The sequence below is a fragment of the Rissa tridactyla genome, chromosome 1, assembly GCF_028500815.1.
Source record: "Rissa tridactyla isolate bRisTri1 chromosome 1, bRisTri1.patW.cur.20221130, whole genome shotgun sequence".
NCBI classification, from domain to species: domain Eukaryota; kingdom Metazoa; phylum Chordata; class Aves; order Charadriiformes; family Laridae; genus Rissa; species Rissa tridactyla.
In genome coordinates, this window is record NC_071466.1 from 123,018,983 (window position 1) to 123,036,246 (window position 17,264).

General features: G+C 41.2%; 1 protein-coding gene across 28 annotated transcripts in view; it reads right to left on the reverse strand.

Annotated features, from left to right (window-relative positions):
* BBX (BBX high mobility group box domain containing) overlaps positions 1-17,264 on the reverse strand; it is a 165,508-nt gene that overhangs the window by 26,123 nt on the left and 122,121 nt on the right. For 25 of the 28 annotated variants that reach the window (XM_054190752.1, XM_054190586.1, XM_054190761.1 and 22 more), the window contains 3 exons: positions 16,348-16,486; positions 12,647-12,795; positions 4,969-5,058 (listed from right to left, as the gene is read on the reverse strand). In XM_054190752.1, coding sequence (XP_054046727.1) covers positions 4,969-5,058; positions 12,647-12,795; positions 16,348-16,486 — 378 coding nt within the window. The remainder of the gene's footprint in view (positions 1-4,968; positions 5,059-12,646; positions 12,796-16,347; positions 16,487-17,264) is intronic. The other 3 variants (XM_054190544.1, XM_054190579.1, XM_054190570.1) reach the window with 3 other exon arrangements.

The following is a 17,264-nucleotide window of genomic DNA, read 5'->3' on the forward strand; positions in this document are numbered from 1 at the left end:
GTAGTCCAACACTATTTGTTAATTCCGATTTGGGGATTTGCTCTAATTAGATAGTACTTTGACAGTGCTGTTTAATTCTAGTTGATTGAGTTTATAACGGCTTTAATCTTAGTAATACAAGTCACCTTTTTTTTTCTTTTACATTTATTAAGACATGATTTCCAACAATAAACAACATATGATATACAGAAACCTGATTTGATATATTTTTAATTAGATGTGTTGTACAGTACAAGCCATGCCAGGTGACTAGAAATTAACACAATTGGCCAATACAGGAGACAGTTGCCTTTTACACCTGTTTTCTTTCTCATACTGTGTATGTCAAAAAGCTCAAGAAATTAAAGATAAGAAAAAAAAACTTGAAAGGTAAAATAAAAAGAGCTGATAGTTACTAAATACATAAGGATGAGTATATGACGTTGGCGTTTTTGACTAAGAAATAGCAGAAGGTGGCTGACAAACTCAGGACACAGGAAGCATATTCCCTCTCCATGTTTTAAGGTTTTTCAATCCTTGAAATGAGACTTGAGAGTCCTCTTTTTTTTCCCTCCTCTAGCTCTGAAGTAAGCTCTTTATCACTTCATCATAACATTGCTGCCATACAGTTTTGAAGGAAGGAAGGACTAAAGGTAAACAATGAGCAAGTGTGTGTGTGTGTGTGTGTGTGTGTGTGTGTGTGTGTGTTGAAGGGAAGAGCTTATTCTTTCTTCTCTAGCAGTCTTAGTTGACACTGGGCTAAGAAATCAGTTCACTGAATTCTTTACAGATTATTATTCAAGCAGGCATAAAACCTAACTTGGAGGAAATCACACAAAGGCTTCACTCAAGTCCCTTTGCACTGAACTTCAGAGGATAGAGTCGTCCATGCTTCTACAACCTTATAGCTAAGCTAGGTGCTAACAGGGGTCCTCCTGCACCTCCTTCAAGAGGAATAGCACCCCATTGCTTCACCTGACAAAGGTATATCCATAGGGATGCTCCAAACCAGGACTTGATTTTGCTGTGCAGAAAGGACAGGGCTAAAAAAGTTAAATCCCCTGTGGTTTTATTTATTCATTTCTTTAATCCGTTTCATACCCCTTCTGTTTCCACACAGTCCTGTGTTCAAGAGCTGCCCCACGTAGAGCTCTGCTAATTTTCAGGAAAATGCTGTCTAGAAATGAAATGAAGTTCTGCAGCTACTATGCAGTCCTGCTAACAGGTATTTACATGGTTAGCTTTCTGTATGACAGTAGCACATGCAAAACTACAGGGCTATTTTTGCAAGCAAAGTTGAGCACATGATATGAGGACGTGAGCCTTTTGGCATGCTTACACCACAGTGACGAAAACGACTGAGAGAAAAACATCTAGAGCTCTATGCCAGATGGTTTCCTGAGGTAGATTTGTTAAAAGTTAGCATGGACACTTTACCCTATTCTGCAGGCATGCAGAGTACACGTAGTCTTATTTCCCCCCATCTTTGCAAACAAGAAAAATGAAGTCCATTGGACTGACTCAGCACACCACAGAAAAGTACAAGCTTTTCAGACCAAACCCCAGCAAGACACAGACAGACTTAAAAGAATTTCTTCAGTGGTGCCTATCTGTTACAAGAGAGTGCTGCAGAAGTTTAACCCCATTTAGTGGAGAACAAATGCTCTGTGGGTCTAAGCCCAGTGGTATCAAGAAGAAAAGATGGGCTGTAATGCTTTGATGGTATTTATGAAGTTAAAAAGGGGAAGCTTAGAAAGGCGGAGAAAAGCCTCAAGTCACCAGTGCCCGGGGAAACACTTCACCGAAGAGCTGAAGCCAAGCACACTCTGATTACCCTGGTGGAAATTCCAGCTCTTCTGACAACGGGATGCTGCTGCACGCTGCTTGTGGGGTCAGGTGGCACACGGAGCTGCAGCAAGGGCTGGGGACTAACCAGCAGAGGGACACCAGCTGACAAAGCAGCAGATGGTCAAGCCAAGTGTATGGAACAGCTGCCTGGATGGGGAGCTCTGCTGCATGAGCCTATGCTGACCCAGTCCTCCTCCAGGCTGGATGGTTGCCAAAGGCACAGTGGCACAGAGCTGCTGGCTCCCTCTGGGCTGCAGGGCCCACACAACAGGGCTTTCTCAGCAGAAAGAAAAAAAAAAAAAAGTCATTCTGCTGATTTTCTGCACTTTCTGTTCTGTCTCAAATATATGTGCTAAGGCTGTGCAGACTGATGTGCGTGTGGGAGAGCTGATGGAGAACCAGTAGCAGGCAGTTAGCTCTACCAGCCGCAGGAGATGGGGCTCCTTCACACATCTGCTTGTGCCGAGACTGGTGTGTAAGTTCATCTCCTCAAGAGCCCTCAAGACAGCTCACTAAACGTACCTGCAAGGAGTCAAGAGTTGTGACTTACCCCTTGTTATTTAAAGTATTGCCTCCCACCAGAAAGCCGTGACAGTGTGTCAGAAAATAAGCATCTCAGCTGAGTGGTGTTCAACCTCCCCAAACAGGGATAGGTCCAGCTGTGCTTCTGTCAGCCCTCCCAAGGAAGTGACATATGTCTTAACATAGTCAGCTGCATCACTGTGCACTTTGTGCTAGGGGAAGCAGGGGTTGTGACACATCCACTGGTATTTTACTGGGCTGTATCTGTCTCTCTCAACACCTGCAAACTCATAATACGGTGATTTGCACTGGTGATGCTGTGTACGATATGGTCACGTGGAGTCAAAATTCACTCAGATACTCAAACCAGAGACAGACATAGACAACGTGATTCAACACATCAAAATTTGCTTTTACTGCACTTACTTTTCTTCATTCAAAACACAGATGCACACAGGCACACCCACTTTTCAAGATGACAACATATGAATCCAGCACGACCTCTGCTGACAGCAACCCTTCCAAGTGTCTCCTCTCCAGATATAAGAATATTCAAACTCCTTCCCCCAGCAAAATTAACTCCATAAAAACCAAACCCACACATGACAGACTTGTGACTCGCCCCAAGTATAGACTAACCACAAAAAGGAGTTGAAATTTTCATTTAGTGTTTGATTCACTAAATCCTTGTATATCTGAACTGAAATGAAGACGCAGGGATTCCCAGCTCGAATGCTGCAGAGCATGGGACAGTGGAGTCAAAGAATTTAGGGCCCTACTGTCTGGGAACTCATGAAAGCACATGATGACGAGGCTGTACACCAAGTGCCAAGGCCATGCTCATGCTGCACTTTGCTGATCAACACTTTGCTTTCTGTGTCCCTACATGGTACACTTACGAGGAGGCAAGACCCCAGATTTTTTCCCCTTTTTAACTCAGAGAAAATGCGGTTCCCCACCAATATACATATCCACTGTCTTTCCTTTGATGGTTTCTATGTAGGCTGTGTAAGGCTGGGAAGTTCCTCGTGTCTTTGCTTCAGTCTTGGGAGGAACTCAGCAAACTGGCCCTACTCCAGCAAATGCACAGACACCTCTTTAATGTTTAGACGTGATGACATTATTCACATGCTTAACTTCCAAGGACATGCCTCTGTGTTGTGCTGGAACAAAGCCAGGGTACTCAACACTTGCCAGGCTTGAATCTTTGATCATAGTGCATACTTCACTTTATATCAAAACAGGATGGTTTCTTTTAATCAAATGGAGGCTTTGACATTTTGTTTAGCCACATTTATATTTGCAGATTTAAAGATATTTATATTTTTTAGTCTATCATGTATTAAACACTTTCTGGTTCTTTTCCCACAGGAGAATTTACACACACTTTTTTCTTACTAATTTGTCTACATGCTCTATTAATAATTCAGGAACTCAGGAACAAAAATCTGAATAGCACCCAATAAAGGCTATGTTAATGTATGACGCTTTTTTCACACCAGCACGGAAGCAAGATAGTTACTTCTCATAAGCGACTCCTACAACATGTTTGTTGTACAAATACAATGAAACAGAGCAAGTGATTTCAAAATATTTGCACCAGTCAATGCAGCAGAGCTGGCAGAGCCTATGTGGGAAAACAGTGCACGTGCACCACAGAGGACAGAAAACATAGCATCGGGGAAGGAGAGGAAATGGCATGGCCAAGCCTTAGGGAAAGATATTAAGCATAAATGAAGCTGGGGGAACTGGAGATGAGGATAATAATTTTATTATTTTAGACAGATATGGATGGGCAACAAAAATGGAAGAAATTCATGGAGCTACCTAAGTAAGCAGAACCAGAGAGGCTCCTCCATACCACAAGTACGATGTGGGAGAGAACTCCACTGTGGAAGGGCTAAGGAACAGCCTGGGCATGATTTGGATAGTGTGGACAACATGACTACAAAAAAAAAAGGCCCAGGGAAGGAGATTAAGCTATAACCCTGTACTTGCTGTACACTTGAAAATGCCCCTCAGAGTTGTGAGTATATAGGTATGCAGGACCACAACACTGTAACAAGAAAAAGACTTTGGAAAGCTTCCAGCAGGATAGCAGGCAGAGTAAATCCAGGACATAACTTAAAACACTGTCAAAGTTACTTTCAATCTGAAGCAAACAGGAAGCTAGTTAAGATTTCTACAGAAGAAGGGTCAGGTTTTAGGTTAGTATTTCTGAGATCTGGTGCAGAAACAAGCTCTTACGTTCTGACCAGCTGCAGTCTGCAAAGTTCTAGACAGCAGGAAATGGACAAAAGAGCTCTGAGCTGTTGAACATAAAGAGTTCAGGGCCAACTGCAGAATTGCCCTTGCTTTGTCAGCTCTGCTGCATGGCGTCTGGAGCAGGGAAACTGTAATTAAGGGAGACGCCAATTAAAAACAAAACAGCATCATACTGGAATAAGGTAATATGATCAACTGGAGCCAGGAGCTAATGGAATCAAAGCAGACAGGGAAATAAGGGACCAAAGCAATCAAAGACTAGACAGCTGAGTAGCCTTTGTCTAGAAGCATTTCTCTGAGACTGAATGGAGAGAGAAGGCAGCCCAAAACCTTAACTAAGTGATGCACCAGTACCTGTGTCCGGAACATTAAGCTTCTCCTTTCTGTGCTTACATTTGCTGACAATTTTGTAGAATAAGTTCTTTTTCTGAGACTGGAATGAACCTACAGACAACATTAATAACACATACTTTTAATTAGCAGTTTTAAAAAGAGTACAACAGTCACAATATGTACTATACAACCTCCCCTTCCACTAATTACAGGATGCTGTTTCATGGGGAAGCACAAAACCTGACCTTCTGCCAGAATGGATTATGGAGGCCTTCAGCAGGCTGTACTTCAACCTGTCAGCTCCCAATGCTTAACTGCATAGAAAGCATTTTGGAGAATGCTCACAATAAAACAAGGGGTTTGCTTGCTTGTTTAAGCATATGCTGTCTTTTAGACACGTCTGGAGTTTGGCCATATTTGGTTGGAGTGAACTAAACCTTCCTCATAGCAGCCTGGACGGTGCTGTGTTTTAGACCAGTGACCAAAACTATGTTGGTAACACACCAGTGTTTTAGTTACTGCTGAACTGTGTTTCCAGAGCATCTCACTCTGCCACACCAGCGAGTAGGCTGAGGGTATGCAAGAGGTTAGAAGGGGACATTAGTTGTGACAGTTGACCCACACTGATCAAGCAGTATTTCATACCATATAACATCATGCTCAGCCTTAAAAGTGGGGGGAGAGGCTTTTTTCCAAAGTAGTCATTGCTCAGGGACTAGCTGGGCATCAGTTTGCTGGTGGTTTCGTATCACTTGTTTCCGTACCTCCCCCCCCGCCCCGTTCACTTATGAAACTGTCTTTATCTTGACCCATGAGGTTTTTTCCTTGCTTTTGCCCTTCCAACTCTCTCCCCCATCCCAGTGGCAGAGAGTGAGCAAGCGACAGCGTGGGGACTTACCTACCAGCCAGGGCCAACCCACCACAGGGTGCAAGAGTCACATTTGCCTTTTTGGTGACCAGAAATGAGTTTATACTAAATGCAGAAGTCCCCAGGAGAGGAAGGTGAAGTTACGCCCAGCTCATGGTATCATTCTTAGTTTGACAGCAGAGTCTTTACTAGTAGTAGTCAGAAGACATCTTATGTGACATCAGACCACAAAGTCTAGCAAAGGTCATCAAGCAGCTACCCTTTGTCTCACTAATGGAGTAAACAGTGATATTATACCAATATAGATGGAACAGACCAAAGATACAATAGATGCATAGTCTCTACACTGCAAAGCCAATTTTATAGAGTTACTTTTCAGAAACTGCACTTTAAAATCTTATTTGCTAAGATACAGCAGGCAAGCAAGTCTTCAGCTCAGAACAGACCAGTCCAAACAGAAATGAGATGCACTGCAGGGGACAAGATGGCTTATAGCCTAACAAAAGGGCGTCCTTCCATCTGCAGCTGACTTGGAACAGGATTCTATCCACCACAAATATTCGCCTCCTCCACTCCTCCTCCTCCTCAAAAGGAACCAGAAGCACACATTGGCTACTGCGACACAACTGCAACCATGCAGTAACACACGATCAAGGTAAGTCTATATCAGGCATCTGCAATTTGCCATCACTGACTGTGATGCAGGGAAAGGAGGAGAAAATTGTGTAGCACATGGAAGGATCTAGTCTTATGAGGGGAAAAATCATTCATAGACACTAGGCTGCTTGAATAATACTGAAAGTTACTGAAAGCTAAAATTGAGCTAGAAACAGGCATAGAAATTCTGCGATTTTGTACCTGTCGCTTTTGTGTCTCACTGATGCTTGTTTTTTACTACTGAAGAAATCAAAACTTTGGAAAAGATTAATAATGTCCCAAAAATCTAGAATTCGACCAACAAACCAAATAAAGTCCAAGTGAGACATCATCTTAGGCAACATCATCTTGAAATTGAATAGCTTCACAAGAACTTGCATAGAAAATACCAGAAAGTTCAATAGAAGAGGCCATATTCACTGAAAATGATTCAAGTGTCATTCTACAAATTTTACAACAGCTTCCTGAGTATCACAGAGTTGCATAAGCAATCTAGTGGCAGTGCAATAAAAATGCAAAATAAGGAATTAAAAAGCTCAGGCAGGCTGAGGGAAAGCCTAAGTGAAAAAAACTGAGCTTTTCTGAAGACTAAGATCAAACACATCAAAAGAGAAAAGCTTCCCCACAACAGTTAGCTAAGATGACAGAGACAGAAGTACATAACTAGATGATTCTTACGACATTATTTTTTAAATTAGCAAATTAGTGATTTTTGCAGGTGCTTGGAATAAGCAACATGTTACATAGTATCACAGACATCTCCATTTCTACAGCTCAACCTGTACCATATAGACCATTTCAATCGGTATTGTAGACTGTCAGCCAGCACGAGCAACTCTAAGCAGAATAACTGAGATGAAAAACTCACAAAAAGATGACAAGCATTGCATGAAGAAGGAAACCTGTGTCTTTCATCTCTTTTCTACCATCCAAGGCACCTTTGTCATAAGCTTGTATCTGCAACATGAGGGATACTCCAAGGCACATGCCACTCGCATGTAAAATTTTGTTCCCAAACTGAAAAGCCAAGAACATTGACTTCAGTGGGATCAAAAGAGAAGCTGCCTTTTCCTAAGGAAACTTCCAATTTCCTTCCCTTTTAGCTGTTACTCCTGTGAGACAGTGCCCATTGACACTTGAATAGCCTCTGGCCATGAATGCAGTGAAAGAGAAGATGAGCTAATAGCTAAATAGGTCAACATGTCATACTCGGACCTGAGAATGTAACTTCTGATTCCATGAGAAACTTCATCCACACTCCCTGCCAGAAATACTTAGAGTGAACTATGAGGATATGCTCACTGTCCTCTGTGAAAAGCCAAATTACAATCGCTCTCACACACGTCTAGTAATTATACCAAACAGACTATCTAGTGGTTCTTCAAAAACAGCCACATCCCATCCAGCCTTTAGATTAAGGCTTAAGCCAATGAACTGCCGAACATAGGATCTTTGCATGGCATATTCAGGCATGAAAACCAGAGCTTTTCTTTTAATACAAATTAACTGAACTAAACCAATATGGAGAAGGCAAACTATAGTCTGGATCGGAGAGGATGCCTGCATGTAGGAAAGGCTGAACAAGGGAGTCTTCCTGAGATCACGTGCTGGTTTTGGATAGAGTGAATAACCCTTTTCAGGCTCTCCCTAGCAGGTGCCCCAGGGACACAGTTTAGGCACGCTCACCCATGCAGGACTTCACAGGATGGCTGGCTGGGCTACACCTGTTTCATGGGGACAGCAGGCAAGTACTCCCAGACTTCGAACAAATGCCATTTGTCAACATTCAATACAGAGAAAATCCCTGAACTGAAAAAACTACCTACCCTAAAAGGCTTGCTGTTAGGCAGTGGACACTGGATGGCATTTCTGATAGAAAGCTGAAAAAGACCTTTTAATGTTAGTTTATTATCATACAGCCACCTGCAAGCGTAAAGTCTTTTTCTCCTGCTTATCTATTGGAAATATTCTACACGGCTCTTCCTTTCCCTAGCATTTCAGCAGTTGCCACAGGATTTAACCACCTGCTAATCCCTGGCTCGTCCACTGTGCTCACTGAGGGCGGTAGGGGTTTCCTCCTGGGAATACTTGCTACAGCCAACGGCAGCTGCTCGGGGAAGCAGCAGGCAAGAAAATGAACCCACCGTACATAATGAACCATAACTGCATTTCCTCCACATTTCTCGGCATATGCCCCCTCTGCTCCCACAAAGTTCCCTATTTTAAAGGGTCTGATCAAATAGAGAACACTTCAACATGACTGTAAGAAAACCAGGACAAACAGATTTCTCTGTGCATTTCTGCACCTCTCAGGAGGAAGATGCTGTATTTTTAGGTCATGATCTTTGGAACATTACGGCATGCGATCTCCAGGCCTTTGAACGCCTTGAACTGAGCTAGCCCCCCGCCCTGCCCCCCCTCGAGCTAAGACTGAGAGGAATGCCACAAAGAAGCATCCGTTTTAAGCTGATGCTTTATTTCTAGTCCTAGAGGCCACAGACACAAAAAAAATTGTGGACAATCCCTTTCCCAAATAAAAGCACACTATGCATTCCTCTCCTTGCCTTCCTAAAATGAAAGCCTTAGTAAAGCGCTTAGTGTATAAGTGAGCATTTCTTCACAGCACAAGGCAGAAATAATGACTATGCCTGTTGCTCATTTTTGCATACAAGCGGATTAGTGACTCACTGCAGACTGCTGACTTCTGTGTGGTGGGATGTTTTGGCACACATGCCATTGGAAAGAAGAAAAAAAAAAAAAGAAATCAGTCACAGCTCCAGCAAATGTCGGAGCAGGCCATCTGCACAGATTCAGTATAGCTGTATTTTTCAGCCATTTTGTGACATTATTATTGTATATGCATACTCCCAGTTCAAAATGCTTGAGGTAGAATTTGCCGAAGCATTATGGCTTGTTCAGTCCTGCTCACACTAAATAAAGACCCCCATTAATTTCAGTGGGAGCAGAATCTGGACAATTTGGAAAGCTCTGGGGAAAAAAACTGCCTCTCATTTAAGAAAGTTCAAATTTTCCCTTATACATGTCGATTTGAAACAGCTTTCACATTACAGAATTCTTCAAGTGTTTTTATATGAAAAGAACTGGGTGAAGTGAGGACTGGACATGAGAAGCACAACAGCAGGAGTCAGTGGGCACTGACCCACTCATTTTCCGCGTAGGAGTAAAAAACATCCTGACAATCCTGGCTGTTTGGGTTAGGTAGCAGATCAGGCCTCTTGTAGGTATAGCTTAATGACATTTGACAGAAAAATCAATCCGGCACCATTTACTCCAGAAAAAAACCAAAACCATATTAAGGCATGCAGTGCTAGTTGGGGGGCGGGGGGGAGGAACAACCCCCAGAAACAACAAACAAAAACATTTCTCCATTTTTATTCACCTAACATCCTGGGGAAGTTTTAGTGTGCAGCACTATTTTCCAGATTTTAAATATAATGTAGTAGGCATTGATACATAGACTTCAAAAATTAAGTACTTATCTGAGAACTAAGAATGCCTGGGAAGTTTATGAACCTGCACGTGCTCATTCAGAAGAAGCAGGGGATGATTTTAAACAGTGTTTACTAAACCTACCTCTAGTGATCACCTGTTGTTTGGAAACATCCAGAGGTACCAACCAGTAGTAGGCGCTATTTGTGCTGGACATCTTTTCTAATTACCTTGCAGACAGAGCAAAGCAGCAGAAACAACCCCACAGGATGCGGTAATGCAGAGCACAGCAGAGCAAAGTGAAGGTCTCCTACATCCCAACACAATCACACCCATAAGACTACACTGACCCTTCACGGTTCATGCTCATCACATTGCAAGAATAAGATGTTACTTTAGTTTAATTCTGATGGTGTAAAAAACCCACAATAATTCAAAAAAAAAAAAAAAACAACACAGAACCATTCGAAACCAAGCTCTACCATTTTGCACAATATGCCATTTTAATTTCCTGCAATACTTGCAGGAGCCTAGTATGCAGACCTGTGTGCTTAACACCTTTGGAGGTCAGTATTCTCTAACCATGTTTGGACTCGTCACAGTTCATAGGCAAGCCAGCAACACGACGAGGCTGAATGGCCCGTCAGTACACCACAAATCAAATTGAGGATTCAGCTTAATGAATGTTTGGCTCAGCTGGAACAGTTTCCCTACTAAGCTAGTAAGCTTGCTTGTATGCAATTTGGTTCAGGTCATTTCAAATCCACAACTCGCATCCTAATTTTAAGCACCCTAACAAAATAAAACAAATTAAAGTCGACCCATTGCCATGGAATATTTACTTTTAAGCAATCTTTCTTTTCCAAAAGAAAAAAGGTTTGTCAGAAAGTTTTTCAACTACCTCTTGAGCGCTAAACTTCACTCTCCGGGGAGCTGGAATGACTGACACAAGCTGACAGCTTGCCCAGCTAACTTGAGTGAATTCAACATTCGTTCAAATTAGGAGCAGGTATCACTAGCTCCATCTGGATTTAGTTCAGGGCTGCGGTTAGACGTTCGCTACAGAAACAGCAGTGTCACGATCAGATATTCCTGCCCTGGGGCTGCTTGTTGCAACCCCACAGCTCAGTTGTGGAAAAGTTCATGTGACTGTTTACCATCTGCTTCAGTGCAAAGTCAGCCGGCTTAGTTTAAAGAGCCCTTATTGTCAGCTACAGGCAAATGCTCTGCGGCCTCCACCACAGGGCTGTGGCAAAACTGCTTATATCAGGCTTGTAACCTGCCTGCAGTTATGTTTCTGACCTTCCCTTGAGACATGGACGAATCTACTCCAAAGCTTTTGAAGTGATGCAAACAAGGATAAAAATCAAGCTCTCACATATGAACCTAGTCAAAAGCAGAACGCAGTTCTGGGCTACCCGACCTGAGGTAGTATTCTAGCGTGCCATTCCCAAACAACGTAGTAGGTCCTGCGAAATTTTTTAGACACACAGACACCTGAACAGGTAAATACTGTAGAGAGAGATCCAAGGAGTTGCTATTACAACTTTAACTGCGACATCACAGTAGATGAGGGGATCTTATTCCCAACAGATGTCGCTTAATTAACCACTGTGATATCATACTGTAAAGCAATTCATTCATGCTCATTGAAGAACTTCTGTCAAATACATACCATAAAAAAATTGAAAGGCATTTGAAGTCAGAACTCACTTGGGATTAGCACAAGTCTAATTTTGCAAAAGTGACTGTTCCACATCTAATTATATAAAGACAAAAATCAATAGCAAAATTGGCATGCACTACAAAAGGACAGCTGCTCAATCCTGCATACTGTAATGTGATTATTTGTGAAGCATTCAAAAGGCACAGATCTAATCCAGGGTCACCTGGCTAAAATAGCCATATTAGATCTGAAAACCTGTCAGTCAGTGGAACTACCATAGTAGCAGAAAAGGAAACCAGCTTCACATTGTGAACTATGCGCAATGAGGACTCTTGAGCATCCTTTTATTTTGTAGGATTACTGGTACATCATCCCTTCATTTTGTGATGCTTCTGTACTGTATGCAAGCATCAGTATTTCTGCCACAGTCTACTTAAAAGTAGTTTTGCGTACCATATTCTCACTTCTCTACAACCTCTATGTCACAGGTTGTTTGTGTATAAAAAGCCAAATGTGTCATGAGGTCCTCTAATTTTTTTTTTTTCATTATGTCAGGACATTTTTGCTCTAAACTTATGATAGGAGTTAAAATCTTGACAAAAAATAAAAATGTTTCATTCAGACGTCTCTGGTATCTTACAGTTTAATTCATAGAGCCTAAATTTACAGTGAAATGCAAACCAGCATAAAACTACATTCTATTCTAAAAAATGTCAAAATGTAACCTTTTGATCATCTGGCATTTTTTCCACATTTTCTCCTGGGAAAACTTGTCAAATTCACTTAGCTCACAAATATTCATGGCTTTGATAAATTTTCTTGCTATAAGGAATATATTTAATGTACAAACTCTAAGCAGTTCTACTCAGCATGAAAATCAGTAGTCAAGAGTACAGCCCGAAAACTAACCCAGGTGAGAACCAACTAATTTCAGTGCTAGAAAAATGTTTTCTTTCACTTCACACTTTTCACATGTAACAGTAAAGTAAGAAAATATAGATTCCTGAGCTTGTCATAGGATTGTGTTGCTTAAGAATGTATTGCACGTGGTAATTTACCTTTGTTGGATTTTGGTTGTTCAGATGAGCCACTTCCAACCTTTCTCTTTTTCCTTGGAACAGCAGAATTTTTCCTGTCAAAGGTAATAGGACTGTATTGAGGGAGGCTGTTGAATTTCTTTTCAAATTCTTCTTCCAACTTTGCTAAGCTAAAGGGGAAACAAAACCAATCAAATCAAATGTAACTCCGTTTCTGGAGAAAAAAATATATTGTTTAGGAATATGTGTGCGTATATACATAGCTATCTAGATAGAGTAAGGGGGAAAGAGATAAGCGTGCACACACTGTAAACACCAAACTAGTATATATTAATCAAACTTTGGGATGAGAATGTACGCTCCAGCTTCTGCATTTGTAACTCAGTACAAACTGATTACATCAGTGGCATATATTAAAATTCGGGGTAAAAAAAAAAATAATAAAGAAAAAAAAAATCAATGTCACGCTGGTGACATTCAGTTCTGCCGCACGGATTCATACAGATTTGTCTATTCTGTGAGGGGAATTAAAAAGAGCCAATAAAACCAATAAACAAACAAACAAACAAACTTCACATAAAAGTCCTTACACCAGAATGAAAACAGCAACAATTCAAACCAGAAGAAAAGTGTCAAACTATTCAATCTTCTGGGGATATTCTAAAACCTGATGCTTTGCGGGGAGAATTAGCTTTGTATTTGTTCTGAGGGATTGTATTTCCTCCCCTCATATTTTATTTGTTGACAGATGAAGAACACCAACTAGCTCATACTTTCATGAAACGCAACATTCCTCATATATCAGCCCAACCCGAATGACTGTAATTAGCTTTACGTACAGCTCAAGAAATTCACAGACGTGGTATTGTTGTTCCTAATAGCCAGATGTAAATAAACCACTCAAACCGGATGGTATGGCATGGCATTTCTGGCTGTAATGACTACGCTGTCTTGTTTAAGCACCCTGTTCCAGCAAATTTTTGCAGCCAGGCAGGAGCACAAGAAGGAATTGTATTTTAATAAAAGGCATTGCGCACAGATAGGCAAGTTATAAATAGCACCATTAATGACAGGGGAACGACATTTTCTACTTGTATTTAATTCTGTTTGCTATGGAAAACCTGAACTTGACAAAAACTGGCATGAACACTGGACCCTGAGCACTGTAGACTTGGAAGTATCACAAGAAACACGACATGTCTCTCTGCTCCCTGAAGTAGCACTTCAAACACATTGTATTCTTAAAGCTTTGGTACACAGAATGATACTTCATTTTATCTCAGTAATCATTAAATGTTTCGGTAAGCAATCTTCCATCTTAAAATACAGACTTGGCTCTTGGCAGACTGCGTGCATGGTAGGGTTTGTTTGCTGTTTGTTTTGTTTGTTATTTTTTTTTGTGCATGTGCATGTTTTGTTTTGGTTTTAAATCACCAAGATATGTGGCATCAGTGGTGCTCCGTGCTGCTACCTTTCTCTTCCTTGCGGATGTTCCCTGACAACCACAACACAAGCTGATTTTCTGCTCTGACAGCTGTCATGCAATTCCATCCTCTGCCCCAGCTCCTCTCCCACTGTGGCATATGAGGGGCTGCAGCTCTAATTAGGAAGGACCTACCCTGAAAACAGATGAGCTGCCATCCTGGCTTGTAATTTATAGCTTGTGCAACATGGAGGCAGCGGAGAGTGCTGCTTATCACTGTATCAGCGATTAATTATTTAAAAAAAATAATAAACAAATCATTCACGCTGTCATGAATTTTCAAAGCATCTCACAAGCCTGGTTAAACACATGTAGCTGAGCTGAGGTCTTCATGCCGGACAGCCTGGTCCTGCCAGGAGACACACGCAGGCAGAGCACTGCTGGGCAAAGGCGGGGGGCTGCACGTGGACAAAGCACACCTGACAGGGGCCACGGGGGAAGCGTGGACAACTACTGATGGAGAAAAAGATATAATTCCAAAGCGGTGAGGACCCTCCTCCCTACACACACACAAAATGAGGCTCAAAGGTGATGCTGAAGGGGGCAGAAAGAGTTAGGAAGAACAGGTAGAGGTAAAACCAGCTCATTGAGTAGCTAGAAGATCAGGTAGTGCAATGAATAGGGATAATGGATACCTTCTCCAGCACTTACGCTCCACAAATTACTGATTCTGACTTTACAGAGTTCACTGAATAATATTCATTAATGACACGACTGAATCAAGAAGCAATACTGGCAAATATGTATTTTCCCCATCCAGCCAGCTAATGATGGTAGAACAGTATTTGTCAAATGAATTAATTATTTACACAATTTTCCTAGCTACTTTGAATAAATCATTTGTAACTACAATTATTTTTTTTTTTGGGCTAGGAGATGCATTCAGTTTTCACACCATTAGGTGTGAAAAGCTTTTAATCTTTCAATTTAAATTTAAAAAATACTTACAAATCTTATATACAATGCACTAAAAATACAAGAAGCATTCCATTAGTTTTTCTTGACTATTCCAAGCAATCAAGACTTGGGAGATTTTCATCAATTTAATGTCTTTACAGCAAAGTGAGCTGCAGCTAAATTTCACATAGACTCTGTTATAAAAAAGGCTACCGCAAGCCTCCACAAAACACACACATTACAATTTTAAACATGGAGTGTGGAAAATCTACTTTTTAAAATTCCTTTTCACCCTCTGAATTCAGATAATTGGAAGTCTTCAAGAATTTGCAAGTACATATGAATGGCTAAGCAGATTTAACACCTATGCGTGCAGTTAAATAAATCTGTAAAACTCTGACAAAAATTGTTATTCATATACTAGAAAAGTAATCCTTTCTAAATTTTAATGCATTTGTAATTGTTAATTATTCTTCTGATATATTTAATTTCTTCACGGTGTACATAAACAGTTTAAATATAGAATCATAGAATCGTTTAGGTTGAAAAAGACCCTTGGGATCATCAAGTCCAACCATCAACCCCACTCTACAAAGTTCTCCCCTACACCATATCCCCTAACACCACATCTAAACGACTCTTAAACACATCCAGGGATGGTGACTCCACTACCTCCCTGGGCAGCCCATTCCAGTGTCTGACCACTCTTTCTGTGAAGAATTTTTCCCTAATGTCCAGTCTAAACCTACCCTGCTGCAGCTTGAACCCATTCCCTCTTGTTCTATCACTAGTTACCTGTGAGAAGAGACCAGCACCAACCTCTCTACAATGTCTCTACAAAGGAAAAATGATATATTTGTTATAGTTATTTGCCAGTATTAGAACATTGTTTACTTTTCCTCTGTAAGCAATCCCGCCAAGCAGGCAAAGATTCTTTCTAGTCTAGTTCTGTTTATGATGACTGAACACCTACATAGCACTTTCAATACTGCTTGCAAAGTGCTCTGAAAATACAAGTAAACCTCTTCACCACCTCTTGAGCAGGTAAACATTGCACGTTTTCTTTTTTTTTTTTTTTTTAGAAGTGAGCAAATAATGTCAATTCAGATCTGTTTACAGTAGTGTAAAACAGGAAAGATCTCAAAGGAATTACTTTGGTATATAAACAACAAGTATCTAGAGCATGACTCAGCCCAGTAGGGTTTGTAATTTTCAGGAATTCTGTCTAACTGTCATTATTTGGGTGTTGGATGCAGTTCACTAGCTGCAATGAGGAGGACTCACTCTTAAGCTACCATGCAGACTTAACTAAAACTTTGCACAGTGTTAAGCCGCAACTTACCCAAAAACAAACTCTTCCTTTGGCTTAGGCTTTTTCAGTTTCTTGTTCCCACTTGTGCCACATTGGGAAAAAGCCCAGTTTTCTTCATTCCAGCATCCTTCATGATCAGAGGAGTTGCCTTTTCCTGAGCTTCTTTTTCCTGGGATGAAGGCAGAAAATTGTTTCTCATCTTAAGAAAAACGTGCCGAAACAAAGTGGCCTCAGAAGGAACTTGTGCACCCATTTAGTACTGCAACTTTATGATGCTTGACCTTCTTGAAGGGGTTACAAAACATTTATTTATTTATTTTAAAGTGGATAATGATGATATTGGCAACTATTTCCTGTCATCCCATTCCCCCGCCCCCCAAAGTCAGAATCTCTCAAGGCATAAAGGAAGAGAAAGATATGAGTAGATTTACAGTAATAAAGTAATAAACTTCCCCAATTTTAAAACATCTTTTTCTTTTCTGACTGTTCTAATTACACATATGAATCTACTAATCAGAAAAATACATTTCAAGACATCTCACCGAAAGCTTCCAGAAATTATCTCAAATTTATCCTTCCACAAGGTGAAGGGTTCTCGCTCACCACCTGCAGCCAAACTAACAACCAAAGCAAAAGCACACCACACTTGCCTCTCGTAGGACTGAGAACTATGCTCACAACCACTAGAGCTGTTTATACAGAAACAAGCTAATTGTTCAGGGTTACATACAACACAAGTCCTGCCTACATCTGTCAGCAGGCTGACAAATTACCCAACAAAGCCTTCAGTCAAAAAGCTGAATCTCAGCTCATAAGAGACAAAAAGGGAGAGAGGTTAAGAGTTGGTGAGGTGAGTACCAACACAGAGGGTAGGACTTGAGAAGACCTCCGTCCCCTCCACCTGCCTCCAGCATCTCAGGTGACCAGACACAGCATTCCAATCACAC